This window comes from Odontomachus brunneus, unplaced genomic scaffold (genome assembly GCF_010583005.1).
Source record: "Odontomachus brunneus isolate Ranch 3 - 2012 unplaced genomic scaffold, Obru_v1 Obru_scaffold_020, whole genome shotgun sequence".
Classification (NCBI taxonomy): domain Eukaryota; kingdom Metazoa; phylum Arthropoda; class Insecta; order Hymenoptera; family Formicidae; genus Odontomachus; species Odontomachus brunneus.
Genome location: NW_022639470.1, coordinates 975036 through 1000828, shown reverse-complemented (window position 1 = coordinate 1000828; position 25793 = coordinate 975036). Strand labels below are relative to the sequence as shown.

General features: G+C 35.3%; 1 protein-coding gene across 6 annotated transcripts in view; it reads left to right on the top strand.

Annotated features, from left to right (window-relative positions):
• The window catches only part of LOC116842017 (GTPase-activating Rap/Ran-GAP domain-like protein 3), a 96134-nt gene that overhangs the window by 32157 nt on the left and 38184 nt on the right, over positions 1 to 25793 (top strand). The window contains exons 1-6 of one of the 6 annotated variants that reach the window (XM_032810639.1): positions 6397 to 7002; positions 15519 to 15630; positions 15802 to 16451; positions 23437 to 23503; positions 25318 to 25401; positions 25632 to 25713. In XM_032810639.1, coding sequence (XP_032666530.1) covers positions 16111 to 16451; positions 23437 to 23503; positions 25318 to 25401; positions 25632 to 25713 — 574 coding nt within the window. In that variant the 5' untranslated portion in view covers positions 6397 to 7002; positions 15519 to 15630; positions 15802 to 16110. Of the gene's footprint in view, positions 1 to 6396; positions 7003 to 12562; positions 16452 to 23436; positions 23504 to 25317; positions 25402 to 25631; positions 25714 to 25793 lie in introns of those variants that run through there. The other 5 variants (XM_032810638.1, XM_032810641.1, XM_032810640.1 and 2 more) reach the window with 5 other exon arrangements.

Below are 25793 nucleotides of genomic sequence, written 5' to 3'. Positions count from 1 at the left end.
TATACATATTTTTGAATTATATGATCTTCTGATAAATAATTAAAACATTTAATTAAAGAAGTATATTTCGGCAAGCTTTGAGATATAATATAATCAAGTAAAGTCAATAAGAGTTATCGTATGTATTATCGCGGAAATTAAATCTTAATCTAATCTGAAACAAGTAGATAAAACATTCTCTATAATGAGCTTTTCTAAGACTTATGATGAGTAGTATTTTTTACTACTACATTGAGGGAAAAAAAATAGTTAATTTTATTAAAATTATAGTTATTTTTTGCTGCAATCATATTTTTCATAATAAAAAAATCGCGCGTAGTAACATGTATATAAGGTTATTATCACTAACATTATAATAAAATTTAACAAAAAAAAGATTTTCTTGGCTTGCCAATCAAGATATAGTTTATAGTAAATATGTCTCTGTATGATTATAGCTACAAATAATAAACATTCTTCTCCCAGTATATTATTAAGAAAATATTTTTTGTTGAAAATGACCATTACTTAAAAGAAAGAAAGAAAACTGAATAATCGTTTTTCTTAGCAATAGAATGATATTCTTCTTTGCTATATTCTTTTAGAAATAAATCAAATATCCCAATAACTAAATTAATAAGAAAACACGATCCGTTTTCTATTTTTGTTATTAAGTAATTAGTAAAATTACAAAGAAAACTAACGTTTATATAGAACTTTGATTTGTCAGCGATTGAGAAATAGTAAGAAATAAAATAATCAATAAATATTAATTATAAATTTAAATGAGATATATATTAAGTAATGTCATTGTATTAGTAATACAGATTTAATAATTGAATGGTCATTAAATAATGTTACAAATTGGCATAAGGAAAAATCTTTTAACAAAATTTCAAATTTTTTTTAGAAATATATATAAATATATTTTTAAATTATTGTAAGAGTTCCACACATTTATACTTTATTGATTTAAAATTGTTTAATTTTTTAAGTGAAGTTTTTGAAGGCGGTTTATTCTTTTCTTTAAGCTTTTCCTCCGTGTAAATAGAGAACCAGTGAAAGCAAAGCACGTGAGTGCAGGCAGAGTTAATAGTTCGTTCCGTTTTACAGCGACAAGCTGTCGACGCGACGCGACGAGACGAGATAGCCGTAATGCCGCTTATCTGGCGCTCCTAATCCTTCCGCGCTAAGATACGCCGAGCTTGCGCATCTGTCGCTAATACGCGCTTTGGCGATTTCATCGGACGCATCATCGGCAAGTGGCTCTCGCGGATCTTGCGTGTGTGACGGCGTGTCGCGCCGTCGCCCGGCACGAAATTGACCGTCTTCTGTGGTCGATAAGAAACCGCCGGCTGGACGGACGGAGGACCGACCGGAGGCTTATCGGGAGTCGATAAACCGCCAACACAGCACCGGGAGAACCCGTGCACGCGCGCACCTCGTCTCCGAGAGCCCCGGAACCGCGTTTGAGAGAAAGCAGACGCGAAGTGCGCCGATACGCCTGCCGTCTATCGTTTCTGGATTCAGATAATTAGCCCGCATTAATCACGAACTCGGTTCTGCGCGGTTTCGCGTTCGAGAGTTTCCTCTCGACGAGTCGCGAAAACGCTCTGCTTCTCTGCAAGCCGCGGTTCAGTTTCCTCTCTCGAAACTCGTGACCACTACATCACGACGAGCGCGAGTCGCAAAAAAGGGCAGGCGATCGTGGCACTGTAATACCATCACGTGCACTGAGAGAAAAGGATGGTTGAAAAAGGATGGTTAAAAATTACTAGTACAACTGACACTATCTAATATATCTCATTAAAATTTATAATTGATATTTATTGATTAATATGTTTCTTATTATTTCTCGACTGCTGACAAACTAAAGTTTTATACAATAAAACTTAATTAATTAATTAACTTAGTTAATTTTTTTTGCAACATCATTAATTATTTATTAATAAAAATGCAGAACTGATCGTGCTTTCTTATTAGTTAGATTATGTAAGAGATGAAACAATAAAAAAATAAGACTAAAAATAACGATGGTTGATCTAATCATCGTTATTTTTAGTCTTATTTTTTTATTGTTTCATCTCTTACATAATCTAACTAATAAGAAAGCACGATCAGTTCTGCATTTTTATTAATAAATAATTAATGATGTTGCAAAAAAAATTAACTAAGTTAATTAATTAATTAAGTTTTATTGTATAAAACTTTAGTTTGTCAGCAGTCGAGAAATAATAAGAAACATATTAATCAATAAATATCAATTATAAATTTTAATGAGATATATTAGATAGTGTCAGTTGTACTAGTAATTAAACTAAGAAATGAATCATGCCCTAATTACTGTACAATACAGACTTAGTAATTGAGTGTCTTACAGAAAAGTATTATTGGTTACTAAAGAAAATAATAGTGATTAATCACTGCTCAGTGATTCAGTAATTTTGTTTGGCAAATTACTACTGTATCTTTTTTTATTGAATTTCCATATATTTATCTGTTGGAATGATCTAGCAATCTAACGTTTGGTTTTACTTAAACCATAAATAAACTGGTATTTCACATTTTGCGTCGCAGCACGCATATGTGTGCCTCCTTGCGGTTTTCCATCCTTTTTTCAGACCACACTATCCGGTACTTGACCAGAATGATCGAACAGAAACTGGTGGTGCGAATGAACTATGACTATACTTTGGTGGATTATGTTCTTACATCGTTCAAAAAATTTGTAACAGCAAATTTGTTGGTACATGCTGAGAACAACGCAACAATGAGCAAAATACAACTGATATTGATGTAATTTATATCAAAGTAAATCATTATCGATTGCTCTTGAATCTTTAATTGAACATTACAATGGAGCAAACAATAAGTTAGTTTGAAAATTACAAGATATGAAATAATTCATACTAATTATGAGACAATTTATGCTTATATTTCTCGTTTTATTAATAATATTAATTATTAAAATTAATAATTTTATTAATAATTAATATCAGTAATTTATCATAAAAACCTAATAATATATCAATGATTATAATCACTGTCGTCGTAATCGCTAAATTATTCAGAAGCAGCATTAACGTTGTGATTTGAGTATTCAAAATCCTTAGCCACTAATAATAAAACTACTGAGCAATAGTAATTTATTGCTGATCAAACAGTAATACTTTTCTGCAAGGGTAACACGAAAATGGTAATAAAAACATGCAGGTAATAGAAATATAAAATTATTTATCACTAACAGTATTACAGTAGAATTTAATAAAAAGTGCCTTTCTTGATCATAATTTATAGTGATTATTTCTCATGATTATTTTTGCATGATTATAATTACAAGTACCAGACATTTTTTCTCAGTGTGTGACTTCGCGATTTCGCCGACACGAAGCGAAAAAAGCTCCCCGTGTGGAGCTGCGTTTCTTACAACGTTATTGCTGTCGTTAACCAAATTTTCTGCAAAGCTTGTTGTGTACGAGACCTTGTTGTGTTCGTTGCCTGTGCAATGAATCTTAATTGGCAATTAGTTGCTGGAGAATATTCTCTTCTCTTGTGGAGGGTGAAGAGCATCAATCGAAATTGTTAATTATATACAAAATTTCTCGGACGTACATTTTCGTACGCACAGAGGAAAACTACCGTGAACGTTGTCAATAGAAGACCTCGGGACAGTAATTTCCACGAGAGAGAGAGAGAGAGGAGGGAGAGGGAGAGGGAGAGGGAGAGGGAGAGGGAGGGAGAGAGGAGAGAGAGAGAGGGGGGGGGTACACGACCCTTCCCTCCGTGCAATAAAAAGTTGCAGAGGTATTCGCAGCTTAAAGACCGTAGTTTTTACAGTCGCTGGTTCGTTAAATAAACCTTTAATACGTGCACGCACGAAAATCGCGACCGACCGCCGTATCTAATTAACCTTTTGAGCCCTATTTTTTTAATATTGAATATACAATATTATTTTAATAGAAAGATATCAGATGAGTATAAATAATACTCCAAAATATTATTATATATTATTAGCGTTCTATGTTTATTTATACATCAAAGATGATGCCAGGAGGATCGAAACATTTGTAACGTGTTAAAGAATACAATAAGTTATTAGATACTTATGTGATTTTATTTAATTATAATTAATTTATGCGCACGTTAATCCAACGTTTGGCTCTCATAGGGCTATTTCTCCTGATTCTTGATTGTTATAATCATACAGATTATAAATATCTTAATTTTAAATTTAAAAGTTTGATTGAAGACGTTTCGAAAGATTGATTTGAAAAATGATTTTAGCAGAAAAAAATCAAAACACGTTATTATATATATGAAACATTGAAAAATTAATCAATAATTAACTGCATAAGGTTTTTCTCTTAGAGAGAATTTCTCTGAAAGAAAAAATGAGAGCCAGTAGTGAAGTGCAGTTGCTTATTTAATAGGGAATATTATTTGAGCAAAAAATTCATTTAATAAAACCTTAGCTATATTAAATATTTTTATTATCTTACAATTATTAAACGGTTTTATTAAATGCATGTTTTTTATTTAGATATTTTCTATTAAAAATGTAATTTCACCTAACTCTCACGGACCCTAGATATTTGATTATCGATTGACTGTCTAAGATCCGTTATGATTCTAATTTAGAAAATTAATAAAAATTCAGTTGTTCTTTTCTTCGAGATAAATAAACTCTAACTACGACTAAATTTAACTAATTAAAAATATCTAAAAGCGTTTTATTAACCCTGAAGATAACACACTTATTTCATGTGTTTTAAGTAACAACGTAATGAATTGATTTAAGATATATTAAATCACTTGTCGTAAATCATAATTATTATTCTTTTTATTGTTTCACTTTTAACATGATTTTTGTGCACAATTTTACGCGAATTTTTTAAAATAAAGTAAAATTAAACAGTGTTGGATATTAATTACAATTTTTTTACTAGAATAATCGCCAAATTAATAATCAAAATTAATCAATCGTCATATATAAAATCCCAAGTAATTTCATCGATTGATGAAATTATTTATTAAGCAGAACATTAATATAAAGCAAACATTAATGTGATTAATTATGCACTAATTAATAATTAATTTCACCGATAAATTACATTATTCGTGTGATTACATATATGACAATCGACTAATTTCGGCTATGAGTTTGCCAATTATTTTAATCAAACAAAGTTTTAATCGATTACACTAAAAGAAAAAATATCTAAGAGATAATAAATATTTATTTCAAGTAGGGGTACTAATAACATATTTACTTATACTAATATAAAATATTTTTTAAATAAGAAAATATATATTTTCTTAAAACCCCCCTTTAAGAAAATCTTAGCTTTTCCAAGTTTATTCTATTTAAATTAAAAAAATTTGATTTAAATGTTATTAGTGTATTCACCAAATAAATATCTACTATTTTTTCAATATTTTTTCTTTCGGTGTAATACCAATATTAAAACTACAGCAATAGCATCCGGAAGGCGCTTGATATAACTGTCAAGGTTAAACAACACATAGAGAATATTAAAATATTTCTACTTTTAGAGATATTACATACCGTATTCTTAAGGATACGCCCTCCCACAAGGTCTCAAGGGATTATAAAGGGCAAGATCAATGGAGCGCGAAGAACTGCGCGCGGTTTATTCGCGGGGACTACAAAAGCGCCGTTCCGGTTCAACGTCAATTTACCACCCTTCTCCAAAAAGGAAAAGAACGTAAGCCCGATGTGCGTTATCCGACGCGAGAATTCAGGTTAATTATCTCGCTATTTGCATTTTCTATGCGAGATAGTCGCCGCCGATGCTTGCAAGGGGGCCTGATTAACGACTCAGTCGCCGCGCTAATTCTGATACGCACAGTCGCGCCCTAATCCCCCGTCCGGACGGTTGGCGGCCGAAATTTGACAGGGTGGTGAATGCACATCGACCTATATGTGCGTGTGTATACGTGTCGTCGAGACAGTGACGGAGATTGAAGGAGCGACGCGTCTCGCCGTCCCGGTGCCGGCGGGGAATACGGGTCACCGTACCGACGTCGCCGAATCGTATGCCGAAGCGGTGTCGATATATGGCTGTATATGGGGCAGACACGAGCGGGTGTCGCACGGCGATTGCTAACGGCGACACGACGACGACACGCGTCACGGCGCCCGGATCCACGTACGTGGGTCCGTACGTGGAAGAACAAATAGATAAATGAACGACGGGAGGAGAGGAGAAGGAGGAGGAGGAGGAAGAGGAGAAGGAGGAGGAGGAGGAGGAGGGGGAGGAGGTGGAGGAGCTGGGGGAACAGGAGGTGGAGGTGGAGAACGACAAACAGAAGGAGAGCGGCCGAAAGGGAGGAAGAGACGGAGGGCGAGACGCGGAGGCGAGGACGCGGGGACCGACGAACTCGACGACGCGGCGCCAGTCGTCGAGTCGCCATGTCACCGCGAGCAACCTGCCTCCGTCTCGCGGGGGCTGCTGCTGCTACTGCGCTGCGTCGCCGTCGTCGCCGTCGGGTACGCGTCGTCGGGTCGTGAAGGTTCGCCGCCGCAGGTCGCGGCGCCGACGAGCCCGCCAGTAGGGGTTGCGGACCCAAGGCGCGAGGGAGCGCGGTCAGTGCCGTCGAGAGTTCCGCGAGCGGTGTTCCTCGCGCCCGCGAACTGGCCGGAAGCGGCGATCGTTAGGTCTCGGGCTGCACCTGCTGGAAGATCGGGGAGCGCGCTCGAAATGTGCCATGCGACGAGAGACTGACGGACTGACACGGTTTGCGCTATTCGACAAAGAGAGACACGTGTCACGCCTTGCCACCTGCACGGTGACGGTAACTCGACGGACCGTAACGCTATTTTCACGTGGGCCTCAGCGCGCGCTCAGCGCGTCTCTCTTGGTCTCGCGTTCTGAGCTCGCACTTGGATCTCTCGGACGATTATACGTGCAGAATTTGATTTGATGTAATTGCTCGTTGCATTATCAAGAAGGAACTTCGAGAATGGAGTTACGCAGGGTTTGGCATATATAAAGGAAAAAAGTAAAGTATCTCTTTCGTGCCGAACGACATATCGATGCTCATGGAGCAAAATATTCTTGCGATCCTTGTTTCGTGCCCGACTTTTCACTGAGAAATTCGTTACACGGCAAAATCTATCGAAGTAGGTCGATAAAGAATGCGAAACGCGACTATTGTAAAACAGAGATAGAGTGTAACTTGGTTTAGTAACGAGATTGCTGTCCTTTTCTAAACTTTTTGGAGTGGAATCTCACTCAAACTGAACGGAAAGTTGCTCATTTTGAAAGTTGGAAATATATTATTTTTACTCGAATCGATAACATGAAAATACTGTCATTCGAGATCGCAAAAGTGAATATTTCACTCATGTTTAGAGTCAATTCTGGCTTCATATGAGTGCATGTTTTAATTAATTAATCAAAATCCATGACGGTGGAGCACATTGTATTCACTCTTTATTTCGAGTGAAAATATTCATTCGACAGTTCAGAGGGAAGAATTTATTTTATATAAATGACAAATCACTCAAGTTCCAAGTGCTCGATGATCACTCTGCTTTCTGAATAAAATTTCACTCAAAACGATCGAAAAGCGGCAGTATTTTCTTTTAAGCGACAGTGAAAATACTGTCATTCAAAATTGCAAGAATAAATATTTTATTCTAGCTTACAATAAATTCTGAATCCATATGAGTGAATATTTCAATCAATTAGTCGAAATTTGCTTCTACGACGGTGGAATATATTATATTCACTTTCCATTTTGAGTGAAAATATTCACTCGACAGTTTAGAGGGAAGAATTCACTCTAAATGAGTGAAAAATCATTCAAATTCGAATGATTCGAAAGTCACTCTGCTTTCTAAATAAAATTACTTAAAACAAGCAAAAAGCGGCAGTATTTTCTTTTGAAGCGACAGTGAAAATATTGTCACGCAAAATTGCAAAAATAAATACTTTACTTCAGCTTACAATGGATCTTGAATGCATATGAGTGAATATTTCAATCAATTAGTCAAAATTTCTTCCTGTGACGGTAGAGTCTATAATATTCACTCTTTCATTTCGAGTGAAAATATTCACTCAACAATTTAGAGTGTAGAATTCACTCCTTATAAATGAAAAATCACTCGAATTCAAGGTATTCAGTCACTCTATTTTTCGAGAGAAATTACACTTCAGGAAATTTAGAGAGTATTTCCAAAATTTTTCGGAATAGAATTTCATTCGAGACGAACGAAAAATAGCAGTACTTTCATTCGAAGCGATAGTAAAACTACTGTTACTCGAAATTACAAAAGTGGATGCTTCATTATAACTTACACTAAATTCTGACTCTACATGAGTGTACGTTTTAATATCAATTAGTCGAAATTCGTTGCTATGACGATGGAGTACAGCAGATTCACTCTTTCATTTCGAGTGAGAATATTCGGGCGCTTCAGAGGGAAGAACTTCACTCTATGTGCAAAGTCATTTAAATTTAAGCGATTCGGTGATGACTCTGCTTTTCGAATGAAATTTCTCTCCATGAAATGTAAAGAGTATAAGCGACGTTAATGTATGTTTAATGTCGACGCAAGTTCGTCGTGTCACTGCGACACATTATCCTGGGGGAGATTAGGTTAGGATTAAGGTAAGTGTTTTATGGGATAAAGTCTATGTAGGTAGTCTCTAATGAAGGGGAGAAGTTGGCTTCGATCAAGGGAGACTGACATTAGCAGGGAGTCTCGAAGACTGAATAGCGCGGTTGTTCTCGGGGAAAGTTCTGATTTGTTTTGGGATTCATGAAACGCCCTGCTTGATCCTTCCACACCTCGCTCGCAATGGGAGCGAACCGATCCCAGTTGGTCGAAAGCACGACGTAGCAAGAACTTGGCGTATTTCATCTTCGTGTCACGTAAAGGCAACGTAAACGCAACGGCGGGTCGTCTTATCGAATTTGAAATTGAACTGGAAATTGAAAAATTCTGCGTGCAGCAGAAGAACGGCACTGCTCTCGTGCGTATCCCACCAAAAGAAAATTACTTTTCGCGTAGGAGATCGCAGATCGCGCCGGAATCGTCGATTCTTTCATGCGAAAAAGTGCACCTCCGGAAAACGTCCTAACCGTTTCGTCGCGCGGATCCTCGGGGAAAAAATTCGCGACTCGGTTGCGAGGGTGGAAACGGCACGTATCGACATCTTGGATATATATTCCCTTACGGACGAATATTCTACGATCTCACGTACGTCCGTAGAATTTACGAGAAGCCTCGCACGTCACGTCAGCGTAATTTCTACACATACAGGGTGTCCGGTAACTGACGATGGAGCCGCGATGTGTAGGTAGAATACATTAAACTGAGCAAAAAATCTTCCTTTTCCAAATAACCGCGTAAAATTTTTAATCATTGGTGAGAGAAAATTAGTGAATGATCAACATGTAATATCGATGAGTTGTGATGGCGACGTCTGCTTGTACATTAGGTTAAATTAACGACATATATACATAGACCAAACATTCCCTCCAATAAATGAAGCCGAAAGTTGGCAGTTTGTGACAGAGTTAGAAAGCTATTTTGCATCTACCCCTTTCTCATTCTTGTTTAGAGCGACTGTCAATCTTGCACTCTTTACACTTGGACTTTTCGTTCTCACTTCTTTCAGCGTCCGAATAATATGCATCCATTTCGTTCTAAATGCGAAAAGTGCGAAAAGTGCAAGCAGCACAAACAGTTTTGTATCTATTTATCTCACTCTATCTTAGAACGTTTGTCAAGAGTTGCCACGTATATACTACAGTAGTCAGGTTAAGTGTATGTTTATAGACAAATATGTCGAAGAAAAAAGGTAAAATATGAAGGAAATATAACCATTATTATCCTAATTATTTAATACTTATTATTCGTACCTTTTCTTTCAGAGTTTATAGCTAAAAGATTAGATAAGTATTGTTCTTGTCATATAAGCCAAGAGTGAGAAAGTAGTAGACGCAAATCAACTTTCTCTCTCAGTCACAAACTGCCAATTCCCGGTTTCACTCGCTACTATAGTAAAAATATATGAATGCTTGGTCTAGTATATATTTGTCGTTGGGTTAAACTGAACCAAAAAGTCCTCTACCGTTTTGCAAATAACCACATTATAGATTTTTAGCTATTAATTAAAGAAGATTGATGACTATGCGCGATAATGTACCAATCTTCTTTAATTTCTCTAATAATTAAAGATCTTCTTTAATAATTAAAGATCTATCTTTAATAATTGAATCTTTAATAATTAAAGATTTTCTCTAATAATTAAAGATCTATATGCAGGATAGTCGATGACTTTTTCGTTCAGTTTGACCTAATATACAAACATACAACAAATATACAAACTGCGGCAGACCGTCAGCTCACCATATGGCGTGTGATCATTCACCAATCTTCTTTGACTAATAACTCAAAACTTCACGTGGTAGTTTGAAAAATGATAGAAAACTTTTTTATTTAGATTGATGTGTTCTATCTGCACACCGCTCCGTCGTCAGTTACCGGACACTCTGTATACAAAGTATACACAGTAACAAATAAAACTCTTGTGCACATGCAGATTAAGTCTAATTGGACGAAAAATGCCTCTACCATTTTGCGAACAATCACGTAAAATTTGGAGTTATTAACTCTCCTAATTAAGGAGACGCTGAAAATAACATAGAGACAATCGTTACTAATACAAGCACGCTATAGATCTTACATAAATACGTGTTGCTTGGTTTTACCATTTATAGAAATTACGGAAAACTTAACGCATATCTAAAAATCTTTCTGTAAATTTTTTCGATATTTTTAAACTTCTGGATTTTAATATAAAGATACAACAATGTTTTTCGAAATTTTTCTGAATGAAACAAAATCGCGTTTAATATATATAAGCTACAGATTTTTTTGTATCAGACGAATATTTTAAATGACAGTGCCTGACAGATTAACTTATACTCGAAGTATCAACTTTGAAATTTTTTATCGTTTTTTTTTTTCATACATTAAGTAATACTCTAATTAATTCTCGCGCTTTTTTTATATTGTATAAGAACATTAGTGATTCTGTGCAGTCAATATAGCGTGAATTTTGCAGAAAAAGTCAATATTTTGCCGGTAAAGATTTCGACCGTAGCATCTTCTTAAAGGAAATTGGAGAACGATCGTCGGCGATTCTTCGCGGATCTTCTTTAATTGATAACGCAAAAACTTACATGATTATCTTCAAAATAGTAGAGAATGTTTTTGTTCAATTTGATTTAACGTTAAACGAAAAAAAAATTTGGTTGAAATTTGATCAACTAAACTTAATTAACTAAATGTGCCTGATAAGATAGGAGTGAACCAAAATTCCGATTTGAAATTACTAGAATTTCGTTCAAGGTTCCCGATTACTCAAATCTTCTTTGATTAGTGATTCAAACCTTTGTTTTGCGTGGCTGTTTGCGAAATGGTGGAGGAATTTTTCGTGCAGTTTAATCTAAGTGTACGCGTACACGAGTTTTATATATTATCGTCAGACACACCCCGTATATACGCTCACAACGACAGATATTTCACGCGTTCGGTTATCGAATCGCCGTATCCGTCCTGTGGTATCCGTTGTCCTTCGGGCAACGAGTCTCTCTCTCTCTCTCTCTCTCTCTCTCTCTCTCTCCCTCCCTCCCTCTCTGTCGAGAATCGGGATCGACGGAGCGAGCGAAATCAACGACATCGATGGCCATTCTTCCATCAGTATCACTGATCGCACCGGTGCTTCTAATCAACCAGATACAAATGTCAGATGTCGGTCACGGCTTACCCATTCGGCGGACTTAGGGACGGGCGACCGACAAAAAGGCGAGATCGATGCCTGTTGTTTGTCGAAGGTGGAACATAAGACCTATGAATACGTCCGACAGTATCTTTGACGCATCACTTGTCAGCTTCTGCTTCCTCGGATATTGGTAGCTCCGGCAAGGTGAAAGCTCGCCCGCTGGTATCGATGTCTTCAACCCGTTCGATAAAATAAACCGCGAGACGAACGACCCCGTATCGAGTCGGCCATATATGGATTCCATTCAATTATTTATCTGCCCTAATCTATTCATTTGCGATGTATTCTTAGCCATCTCCACTTAATCTAATCGCCTCTATAAGGGGACGTCCAAGCGAATGACAATCTCCAAAAATGCCGATAACGTAGAGGATAACCGTCAAAATGACGTACGTAGAGAAAAAAAAACATGGTAATTAAATGATCTAATTGAAATTAAAGTTATTTTTGACCGCAACTATTATTTTTTACTTGTTCTACTACAAAAATGATAAAAGTAACGTGCATATAAAGTTATTATCACTGACATTATAGGAGAATTAAATAATAAATAAAAAAATAGTTTACTTGAGCTGATTTGTAACAATTATTTCTCTATGTGATTATAATTACAAATACCAAAGGTTTTTCTCTCAGTGTGTCACCCAGATACACTTTGATGATTATCACGACGCGCGAGGCAAATTTTCTTAATTAAATTTATGAAACCAACATATTTTATTGAATTAATCATTAAATCTGCATAATGTACATTTTTTGTTATGCTTGTGCAACAAAAGATTTATGAAAAATTATACGGATTTTATCGGATTTTTATATTATATTTTATTGGATATATTATTTGGAACAAGTTTTAATCGCTTTTTTCGTAATTTTTTTGTTATTCTGCGTAACAAATATAGATGCCATATGAATCACTCATTAGAGATACAATCTTTACACAAATCTAGTAATAAAGTCGCCAAATTATATATATCTGGATAAATAAGTACTAACACGATCACGCTTTCTTTTTCGTATTTCTTATATATACACTGAGAAAAAACCTAAGAAAAAAGATCTTTATGTATGTAGTGGAGGCACTAATAACACATATTTATTTATAAATATAAAATATTTCTTAAATAAGAAATATTTATTTAAATAAGAATATCTATTTTTTTAAACTTTAGAAATTTTCATGAAACAATTGTTTATTCTATTTAAATAAAATAATTTAGATTCAAGTAAATATGTTATTATAATACTCACACACATATAATGAATAAATATTAAAAAAATTTTTTAGATACTTTTTTTTAGTGTACATAAAGATCTTATAAAGATATATGCTTTAAGATTTTTTTATTTGTTATTTTTAGCGGCAAACTTTAGTCTTACAAACTTTTCGTACATTTTTGAGTTTTCACATTTAATTATGAATATATAGCAATGTTGTTTAAAATTCTCCGGAGCAAACACACGCTCGGTGTAAACAAGCTACAGCGAATTTTCGTATCGAGCAAATATTTACCCTAACAGCTCGAGATGTGACTTGAAATTGTTTATCGTTTCCGTCACGGAATTGAGCAATGCCCCAATTCCCTTTTACGCGTCCTTCCATTGCGTAAAAGCATCCGTAATTCAGTGCAATCCGATACAACGTAAACTTTGCAAGAAAAAAGTCAATATTTTCCCAGAGTTTTCCAGCGTGGAATCCCCTTAACGAAAGTCTCTCGCTTGATTGTATCGTTTTATTGCGCGATATCCCCGTACCTTTGCTACTGAAAAAGTACCGCGCGCGCGGGCGCGTGCTAATGTTATTACTCGCGATTGCGTCGCTGCGTGATTTTTAATCGAACTCGCAATTCTATTCGCGGCGGTTCCATTCAATTCGCCCTCGTGAATGTTGCGCAGCGCGGTATATAGACTTCCGCTACGTCTGCAATAGAGAGAATTCCCGAGCCAGGAATAGTCCATAAGAATATCATTATCTCTTAGGAATCAATATTCTTGACCGCCCGGGTCTGTGGTACGCGTGGTTACGGCGTTAGCTTCTTGGTCGGATTCGCTACCGCAGATAAGAATGTTCTACTGACATCGCGTCTACTCTTTGCAAGGGAAATGTATCCGTACCTACACCGCGCGCATGTAGTCGCCGTCTTCAGCCAATACGCACCGTTGTCCCAGTTATTTTTAAGCGCGACAAAGAGAGATCTTCCGCGCGAATGAGCTCATAAAACGCGTCTAAGAAAATTTCGTTGTGTAAAGAAAATATACAACGAAAAGATGATGTCATTAATCTACAAAAAAGAAACTTTATTCTTGTCACATTGACCTAATTAGGTGATCTATACAGGATGTTTCAGTAATGATGAGCAATCTCTTAGAGGCGATAGATTAGGTAAAAATAACCCTATGAGTTCATATAGTTTGTTTTCCTGCAGCGCACTCTTACTAAAATATATTCACCTTCGGAGTTAGAATGTAAAAAGCGTTTTCTAAAAATAACTCTTACATTACTTATCAAGTTTTAGTAATTTTTATATTATCTTTATACTAAATAAAAATCGTTAAGATGGTTTGATATATTTATTGATATTGTGTCAGACAGCCGAACAGCAAAACGCTCCTAAATTTCTTAATATCTAAACTGAGATGAGTAGGATAAATAGTTCTTGGACATTTTTTGAGATTTCTCTCAAATCTTTCTCTAAAAAAAATGTTTAATTTCAGGAAAGTGAATATGTATTATATAATTTTGGAGAAATCTATTTCTTTTCAATTAAATTTGACTTAATCCAATTTTATTTCACGCAAAATCATTATCTTATGATTTGAATAAGTTTTATCTTTCACCGTTCAAATGCATTTTTCTTGAAAACCATTCGTTTTTTTGAGATCAAATAAGAATATTTTTTTGAAAAGAAAGATAAGAGGAATCTAAACAAGTGTTCAAAAATTAAATAATCCTACTCGCTTCCAAGATTAAGGTTTAAGAAATTTAGAGGTGATTTGCTCCCCTCGATTCCCCGAAGTAAATATCTCAATTTATATGAACTTATAAGATTATTTCACCTAATCTACAGCTTCTTAGAGATTGTCCATCTTTACTGAAACACTCTGTGTAATATTATTTACATTGAATTAAAAATACAAGATTTTTTCTGTCACTCAGAGTTTTCCAGTAAATGTGATCTTCAAGTTTCAAGAAAACTGACTTTCTTTATATGTACACAGACATAGCTTACGTAATTTAAACTGATTCTACGCACAAAAATACACAAGAAGCGCACATGAGAAATTCCGTGTGACAAATGACCTGTAGACCAGCGTAATTAAAACTAGCTGTAATTCCACCCAACAATAATACGAGTCTCATTTGCAACAGCAAAGACGGACGTATGTGCAATGTTTGCCGTTATTTCTCCTCGGAAAAAAAAAAGAAAAATATTCCCTGTCATTTGTCAGCGACGGCTGGTGGCCGACACGAATATCTCGCGGCGAGCATGATACACACAAATTATCCGTCTTGACATAATTATCTACAATGACACCACAGGTGTGGAACTATAAGTTGCGACACATACATCACTCACCACGAAACACTAAGCGCAAGTGCTTCCCGCGCGACGTTATCGCGCGATAATACGTGTAAGAAAAAAGGATCGCAAGGAGTGGCGCGAGCAAACGAACGAAACGACCCGCGCTTCGCGCTTTGTTTCTCTCCATATGTAGAGCGTGTATATATCGTCGTCTCGGGACATATCGACGATCGCTTGTTCGACGTCGCCCGACACCTCAGGTCTTGTCGGTCGACCTGGGTCAAGAGGATTCGGATTACCATACGGTGCGCAAGAGGCGTTCGCTATAATTGATGTTCTCTCTCTCTTTCTCTCTCTCTCTCTCTCTCTCTCTCTCTCTCTGTCTTTCGTCCCGGCTACTCTGCCGGATACAACGCAGTAGCCGCGGCGCATGACGGAGACACAACCACGAAGCTTACCGTAAATCCGCGATTCAGCAAACAAACTTGCACCTGTGGTGGCATCTTCTAACTACCGGCTCCGTTGGCGTCGCGAACGACGAGCGCGCAACTCGATCTCTTGGTTCCCACGAGTTACTTCACGCGTTGATGCGGGGACCGACGTTCGCTGTCGTGACCGGCTATTAGAGGACACAGCAACGAAGATGCCATCAAGAGAGAGACTCAGCAGCGACACGTGTCCTATGTGGCAGTAGAACTACGTCGCCAGTTTCATAGTTCGTGCGTGCTTTAATCGTAGTATTCGACGCACGCGTGGAAAGAAGGAGGAGAAGAAAATCGGCGAGAATGCTGTGCTTGGATATCAAGCTGGTCGCGCGGCTGCGAGGTGTCACCTCCGGGACCACTTCGTCGTCCGCGTCGCCGACGCTCCCGACGTCGGGCGCAGCCTCGTCGTCGTCAACGTCGGGCGCGAACATCGCGGAGAAGAGCAAGTTCCGCAAAGCGAGACGCGAGAGCGGCGAGATCGCCAGCTCGACGACGACCAGCGACAGCGAGGAGGAGCTGCTGCGACCTAACCCGAGCGTCCAGGAAATGATCCGCAGAAACCGATCCAGATCGGTGTGCGTGGCGGCGATCTTGCCGTCCTCGCAACTCAGACAATTGCATCGGCGCGCCAGTCATCATATGTACGTCACTACCAAGAGGTTACGCGGAGCGAATTGCAAATCAAGCGGCGAGTCATTTGCTTTCTTTCCATTGTCTTTTGAATTGGTCTCATAGGCTGCACTCAGCAGAGAAAGCTGCCTTGCAACTGTTGTAAAATTTATTGTGAATCTGATTGGTATAGATTCAGTCAAGATTAAGAGCATATATCAGTAAGATTCACGAATTTTACAACAGTTGCAAAGCAGCTTTTTCTGCTGAACGTAGTCATTGAAAGGACGATGGGCCAAATGGGCCTATTTTAATCTAAAGAGTGTAACGACGTTATGTACATAATCTTATGTTTTTTAGCTCGCTGAATGCGATGGAAAGCACTTTTATCCGTCTAAACTCGTGGAGAAGTGTACCACAATGCATTTTAAAGTGGTCGAAATAAATCACTTTTGATAGATTTTGTTCCAATTATTAGGTTACTTGTATTATAGTTTAGTTTTATAAATTTCTTTCACTGAAAACTGAGGACAGATTTCAAAATGAAACGTCTAACATGGCGAGATCAATATGATATGAAATTTAAAAAGATAGTTTTCTTATTCAAATAATTTTAAGTTTCACACGTGCACCTGTATACTATGCAGTGTGCAGTATAGTATGCAGTTGTAAAGATGTTAAAATGATTGATGGCGAACTTTCACATCACTCTAGAACATTTCAGAAATACTAAATTTCCTTATAAGAAGTTCCTTAGTTCTACCAAGGAACTTCTTACAAGGAAATTTAGTATTTCTCAAATGTTTATTATTTTGAAGCGTTTCTTTAGTTTTCTCTGAAAAAAAAATTATAAAAATAATCTATAATACAAATAATTAAATAATTGAAACGAAATTGTCATTAACTAAATTTTAATAGTAACTAAATTATTATTAATTTATTAAATTATTATTAAATTACTATTAAATTACTATTAATTTTTTAAAAGTAACTAAATTACTATTAAAAATAATTTATTTCGATACCTTTAAGACGAAAATGGTCAAAATATGTATATAATTTACATTTCATTTTTTAGACTAAAATCGGCCCAATTTCCTTTCGCCCATCGTCCTTTCAATGACTACGTTCAGCAGAAAAAGTTACTTTGCAACTGTTATAAATTTGTGAATCTTATGGCTCTTTAAGAATTTTAAAAATCATTTCATTTCTCCGTACGTTTTTTAAACGAATAAAAATTCTACCATCGTATTTAACGATCCAAAAAGACATAATATTATATTACGTGTGTATATAATTTACGTTATACTTTTTAAACCAAAATCGATCTATTTTATTCTTTAGTTATTTTTTTCGTGAAATCGTTTTCTTTGTCCTAACAGGAATTAGGATAACAAAAAATATAGCTGATGTACGTAAAAATGTACTAGAAAGATAGCGATAATAGAATATTTATTAACATCTCTCTAATGAACGTTTCAATATCGATTAAAACTTAACCTAACTTTAAATCTTTATTTAATTAAAGTTTAAATTCGAATTAAGTTTTAATCGACATTAGTAGAAACTGACATTAATCATTGATACTCTAGACATATCTGATCTTTCTTACAAGCAGTGGCATCTATTCACAGTTTTAGCTGTATCTTTTTTGGAATTATAAGACGCAGGCAAGAAACTTAACCGCAGTGCTAATCTATGAAAAACCAAGTTTTTCTAGAGTACCAGTGACTAAGAGTAGTCAAAAACTCTAATATATGTCTTGCTACTGATAGGTTGGAAAAGATTTATTATTTTTAACCGGCTTCGAAAAAGAAGGTTTTCAACTTATGTTGTATTTATGTTTGTTTGTTTGTTCTCTTATAATTTTAGAATCATTAGAGATATTGAGATGAAATATTTAGTAACTTATTCGGTATGTGCATAGATTTTAGATTAATGTCATTACCCAAGTTTGTCCAGGTAATGGTTTGGCCTGGAAATTGGGAGTAATTTCATTACTTTCTTGAAAATCCGAGAATATGTAAAGATACAGGACGAAATTTTAATTTTTAATCGACTTCAAAAACAAACTTTTAGTAAATAATTAAGAAGTATGATCTTAAAAAAAAAATAAAAGTACGATCATAAAAAAAAATAAAATAAATCAGCTTTAAAAAACTCAATAATCCTAAAGAAATCTAAAGTTTAAATCAATAATCTTATGTAGGGTAGAATTTCCGAAATTGTACCGATTTCCTAAATCGTACTGCATCGATCGTACCTGATTTTCTTAAATGTTTATAGTACGCGCACAAAATAAAATATAATCTGAAATTTTCCGTTTATGTCATTGATCATCTATTTCTTATTTTCATCATTAGATATGTCGTTTATATTCAATAATAATAAAGAAATTGACAACTCTCTCTCGGCTCAACTCTTCCCTACCTACAATCTTACCCTAATATTCTAATGATATTAGAAATCGACACAAAGAAAACAAATTAGTTAGATTAATTATATTTATATCTCTACTAACTGCAAATAAATAAATAATTAAAAGGAGGTATGATTATTGACTCAATAATAATAGTCAGGTTTTCGCACCGATTTCTAATATTAGATTGTTAGGATAGAATTGTATGTACACAAGAATATTAATTTAAAATTATTTCAAAATTTTTTCTATTAAATTGTCGTAAAAAGTTTTGATATTAAATGGAAAATAGAAAATCTTCGTTAAATATTAAAAAAAAATCCAGTCGATGATGTTTATTTTAAAAATGATTAATTCTTCGAAATTGAGTAATTGTTTTCCATTTTATTTGACAAATACGGCAAACCTTTTGCATCAATCTAATTATTGTAGTAGCAATACAATAATGTATATTGTTACACAAAGAGCTATATATATTATAGTTTATTCTTCATATAAATTCTTTTCAGTTTTATTATTTATATTTAATTCTTTTCAATTTTCTAGCAGTACAGGAATAAACTATCTTGCTAAGGAATATAATAAATTTCGCTAGATCTTAAGATTTATCTTGTTAAAGAATACAGCAAATTTCGCTGGAAACAGCGCATTCTTAATATAATACATTCCACAGTTCCTAAAGTATAAATACGAAATAAAAAAATAATAAATTACTGCAGCGTGTCAATCTACTCCTCGGCTATAAAATTTCATAATAATTTTTACTATAAAATTTTTTCTAAAAGCTACTATTTACAGTAACACAATAAAGCACATTATTATCGCTATCTTTGTAGCACTAAAAAATTGCTTTGCATGATTGCAACTGTATCATTATGCAATTATAGTCATAAATGTTAAACATTTTTTTCCTCATATTTTTTTATCGAGCAAGATAAGCTGAGATAAGCTACTGGTTGTGCATATTTGCTGCCAAATTGCAAACTTCTTTCTCGTTCTTAATTGTCGATCGAGAAAGATGCGCCAATAATTCGCTGCTTGATTCATTCGATATTTTTAAACTCGTTAATGCTTGATATCTAATATTCTTCTCTACCTGCTTCATGTAAATCTACTATGATCGCCGCTAAATCGGCGGTTCGACGCGGAAATCGCGAGCGATACGAACATCGAATCTTGACCAAGCAACCATTTCTCTTTGCGCCTGTCGTGTAACGACCTCTCTGCCCGGTTACCACCCGGCCAATTCGACCTTCCCGTAGCTTCTCGTTAACCCAGATATTCACGTCGTGAAAAATGAGACACGAGAGGGATTGAGTCGGCGAACCGAGGGTGCCGTCGTATTACGCTACGTTCACACTACGAGGGCGGCCCGACTCGCTCGTTGGGATGATCGTATTTGATCACGGAGTACATTTAGCGAGTCAATAATAATTATCCCGCCGATAGTGTTCCACCGCTCAATCTTCCGCGTGAGGGCGAATATCGAAAATTGTGACAACGGACTATTATCTAATTGCCATTCTGAGAGTTTCAATGTAGATTTATTGGTAGATTTATTGGATATCTTGACAATTCAATTGCACGTTATAGACACCAAGAGTAGAAAGAATAAAATCGAATTTCTTGTCTCCGAGTTGCGAATAGCGATAATGTTTTATCTACTCGTGTGTTGAAACTTTCATTTTAGCGAGAAGTCCTGCATCCCCCGATCGCTTTTAATCCGAAAGCAATTAGCGTTTTGACATCTCAATCGAGAAAAATAGACTCTAAATTGGCAAGAAAGATTCATTGAGACTCATTGACGTTTATTGAAATCACAGAAGAGCATTGCGGCTTACGGCAACCTACACACAGAAAAATGTCATTCTACTGCTAAAAAAAAGCGATTACTCGGTATATTTTTCTTTTTTTGAGTAATGGTTATTTTTAACCATTTGCATGTTTCCTTGATAATAAGTTTAAAATATGCTTGTCACAAATTTAGAAAAAGCTCATTATAATATTCCAAAGGTGAATCTTTCCTTTTTATAAGAATATTACAAAATATTATTTAAAAAGCTGAGTGTTCGACTCTATATAGTAAGCAAACCGAATTTTTTTATCAAATCAGTATTCTTGGTTGGATTGTATTTAAAATAAATTTGATACTTATCATGAATTTATGATAAATAAGCAGAGAGAGAGGTACAAATGTATAAACTTATTAAATATTTTAAATAAGTAACGTTTACTTAAATACAATATGCATTTTTCTATGGTACTCGCACAAAAATATCACACTATTCTGTTAAAAAAATTTATTTACTTTATTTGCCTTCTTTTAAATAATATTTATTTTCAGCAAAGAATATTTTCCTGATAACAATTTTGATAATAATCTTAATAATATTTTCTTAACATATATTTTGAAATATATCGTCACAAATTTTAGAAAAGCTCATTATCATTTACTCAGAAGAAGAATTTATTCTCTTTACAAAAATATTACAAAACATCGCCAAGAAAATCTGATTCGACTCTATGTAATCAAGTAAACCAAATTTTTATTTCAACTTAATATTCTTAGTTGAAATGCTTCACTTACTAGGACTCATATTTTGAATAAATTTGATGCTTATGATGATCTTATATACTATAGTAATAGATCTGCGGATATATAAACTTATAAAATACTTGAAGCACGTAACGTTTGCTTCAATGCAGTATATACTTCTTTGCATATAACGTCGACGTGTCGATGCGGATTTGATTGTGGAGCGGAGCAGAATGGTTCACGTCGGCTTTTTTCAAATTCATCACGTAGCGCTGTTTTGCTTTCGAATGGCAAATGGCACGTTAGAAGTACCAGCGGAAAACACGACGGAAGGTGGAGGCCGATGGAGAAACGTACGTGCTCCGGTCAAGAATGCCGTTCACCGACGAACGAGGCGAGCTACCGTCTCTCTCTCTCTCTCTTTTTTTCTCTCTCTCTCTCTCCTAATGTGAACAATTCCATACAAGCATACAGGCAGGCAGAAAGAAAGATATAAGGGCGTCTACGCAAAGGCGAAGTCTGTGTTCCGGATAACGCAATTATTTCCGTTAAAAAAAAGACAAATGCGTTCACGCATTTGTTGCGGTAATTCGCGAGAGCGCGATGTTTATTTAACACCTTGACTGTCATGGAAGTCATCAGTGACCAACCCTATGATATTCACACGTTTTATTAATTTACAAATAAAACGCAATCAAGTTGTATAAAATAAATAAATACAGCAAAACGCACGGAAGAAACACTTTGTCAGTTTTCAATATTTTTGTATGGATTTCGCAATTAAGCTGTATGGGAGACAAAAAATAATTAATAATTAATAAGTACTTAATAAATATTTTACATATATAAATATTGAATTAATAATTGATTAATAATTAATAAAATAGATAGCCATTACGAACGAATGAAACAAGTTGTCAAATACATGCATTGTAAGTTGCGTTTATTTGCCGTTTTTTTTTTTTTTTTGAAAATGGAAACTTCACTTGAGCATTAACCCTCAAACACCGCTCTAGGATACGTACAACCAGACCGAAAATAAAACGTATGTCATTTTTAAACGGTAAGGAGTTATGACTCAGGGCTTAGAAGGGAAATACTTATATATCTTCACTACAAATCCCCCTGCATTCCTCTATATAGCAGTGTGTCCAAAACGGCTTTGTACGAAAAGCGCGAATTTCGTTTATGGGTACCGCACATTTAGTGCGATGGTAATGTTACTAAATTTTACTAAATTCTTACTCCAAAATTAAAATCTAAGTAAATATCATTTTATCATTGTAAATAAATTATTTGTAAAATACGATGTTTGTAAAACTATAAACTGTATATACAGTGTGCCGCAAAAGTATAGCAACGGCCAAATATCTCGAAAATAAAACTGTTTGGTGCATCGCTCTTATACGTAGAATTAATGTATCGTTTTTCTTCTAGTTTATATAGATTAATTATATATTTTTTGTTACAATTGAATTTTTTTATTTTATTAATTTTTAAGAAGAAAATGAGACTTCAAGTTAATAATTCGTTTGATGAAAGATAAAATTACTTAACTTTACCTCGTAAAATAATTATTCACTAATAAAGCTAAACGTAATAACGTATTTTTTTCAAAAATTCAAGTTAAATTCTTTAAATTTCTATATGTTAAAACGCTCGCGCGCGCGTATCTGTTTTTGAAACAATTTTATAATTTTTTGAAAAAAATACGATTTTTTCGTAATTACTCGAAATCTGTTCGTTTTTTCAAAATATCTTAAGTATTAGAAGTTTTATGACATATTCAGTGACATATTTTCTTTTTTTAATGTCTGGCGTATCGATAAAAAAAATGATCGGTGCATCACCCGAGATATAAGCACGACAAGAACTGCGAGTGTCACACAGCCAGTGCGGTGAAATAAGGGTGGCGAATATAAAGCGGTGCCTGAGGGGTAAAATAATCAATGAGAGTCAACGTGGCAATCATCGTGTTAAGCGGAAAGAAGGATTTACACGAGACGAAATGATGCTCTTCTTGCGTCGGCCGAGATTAAAATGGGAAAAATTGCTGTTTCAGATCCACCGCGGACGCGATATCGAGGCGAGGAGTCCTGTCGAGACGATGCTACGGCAGCGTGGAAATGGTAAGGAAATGAGGAAAATGTTCGGCGCGGGAGCCCCGCTCCGCTGCGCTTGTCGCGAAACGACTCGCCCGAAGCCATATGCACGGCGTACTCGTGCGTGATAAATGTTAATCATCGCGATAAAATGACGAACGAGAGAGCGCCCGTGATAATCCGCGACGCATCCGGTAAGCCGATTATATTGTTTCCCTCCACCTTTCTGTTTATCTATTGATTTGCTTATCATGGTTCGCCGCGGCTGCACTCAGGTAGTTCTTCACTCATGCCTGAGCTACCATGTTGCATTATATTCAGTGCCGGTCGATATTCACCGAAAAGTAAGAGACAATGTTCCTTGAATTATTTCGATTGAACGCGTCTCTCTCTCTTTCTCTCTTGCGAATCTTTAATCGAAAATGTTAAATTTAATTTTCTAATTATTCTATAGCAGACTGTTCGTTGTTCAAATTTGCAAATACCCTGCCTCATCCATCGAAACAGAGGTAGAGGGAAAAAATCCTTGGAATGTTTTAGGATTTGTTCGTAAAAAAGATTTCATAGAAAAATCGAATTAGATAAATTTTTTCCTCGCGAAAGAAAACACTGAGAAAAAGCGTTTGACATTTGTTACTAAACTGAAAAAAAATATTTGAAAAATGGAGAATATTTACTCGACGGGTATTAATAACATATCGATTTAAATTGAAATTCTTTTATTTAAATAAATAAACAGTTGAGAGATGTTTCTCGTTTCACGAAAAACAACAGTAGATTTAGAAAAATATATATTTTCTTATTTAAAATAAACTTTCTTTGAATATAAAAATATGTATACAAGTATAAATAAATATGTTACTGGTATCCACCGAATAAATATTTTTAGATATTTTTCTTTCAGTAATTACATAATGAAAGAATTATAATCAGGAGAACCATTTTTGCAGTAAGTGTTACTATAATGTTATAGTGATAAAGTAACCATACATATATCTCGTATATTATTATATTTGTTGTATACTGTATACAAGGAGAGAGAAAAAATCTAGGAAATAAAATATATCTATTCATAATAGGTACTAATATTTACACAGAGAGAACGATTTGGTTGAATCAAATTTGGTTGATCCAAACACTTCTTTGGAATAGTCCAAATAAATTTTTTGATTGATCGAACAAAATTTTATTTAACGCAACAAAAATATTTATTTGTGGCTTAGTTCCAAAAAAATTTTGTTGTTGTGTCAATCAAGAAATTTATTTGGACTATTCCAAAGAAACATTTATTTGATTCAATAAATCGTTCTCTCTGTGTACTTACACTGATTTTAAATATTTTTCAAGTAAAAAAATATACAATTCCTTAAAATTTTGATTTTTCATGAAAACAATTGTTCATTCTAATTAAACAAAAGAATTCAGATTTTAGTAAAAATATATCATTAGTATTTATCGAATAAATATGTTTTTTTTTTTATTAGATCTGTATTTGCTATAGAAATCGAATAAAATAATAAGTATCAAGTTGGAACAAAAAGAAGATATTGTTAGCGAACATAACAATATCTCTCTTTTTGATGAGATCAGCCGTTTTCTTCTCTCGGTGAACGATTACCGAAATTCGAGTTTTCCGAGTCAGAGGTTATTTCTGAAAAGCGACGCGGAGGGATTTCAGGATCCGAATGCGATTTGGGCTCCCCGCTCCTCTGCTTTCGATCGCGCGCGTTTCGAGTCCTTGGAATCACGAATCGCAAACTCGAAAGTGGGGCATGTTGATTCGCGCCGGCACTCGCAGCGCGCGGGTTTGCTAATCGCGACTCTCGAAAATGTGCTTCCAGCTGCCGCAGATCGAGCAGGACGGCGTCGACAATGGCAGGAGATTTCGCGTGGAGAATGGCGACTCACCGGGCGAGAAGGAGGAGGTAAGAGAGCGTCGTCTAACGATCAAACGACCAAAACTAGTCCTCGGATATTACTTTCTTTTACCTGCCGAGAGATTCGTCTCATTTCACGCGGTGATCTTAATTGCTCGCCGCTTTACTCCACTTTGTCCCGCGACACGCTTCTTTTTTTCTTACTTTTTTTTATTCACTGTGGCATTGCCACGTAAAAGACGCTCGTTAGTAACAAGAAATGAATTTTACGTCAACAGATGTTCGGCTCGCCGAGTACGCCAATACTAGAGAACCCAGAATACCAGACGCGTTGGTACTTTAAATATTTCCTGGGCAAGCGTAAGTTGAATACATTTATCCGATGTACTTCTGCTCGGTTAGTTATCCCTCATTTTCTCAAATCGGCTTCCCCCCCCCCC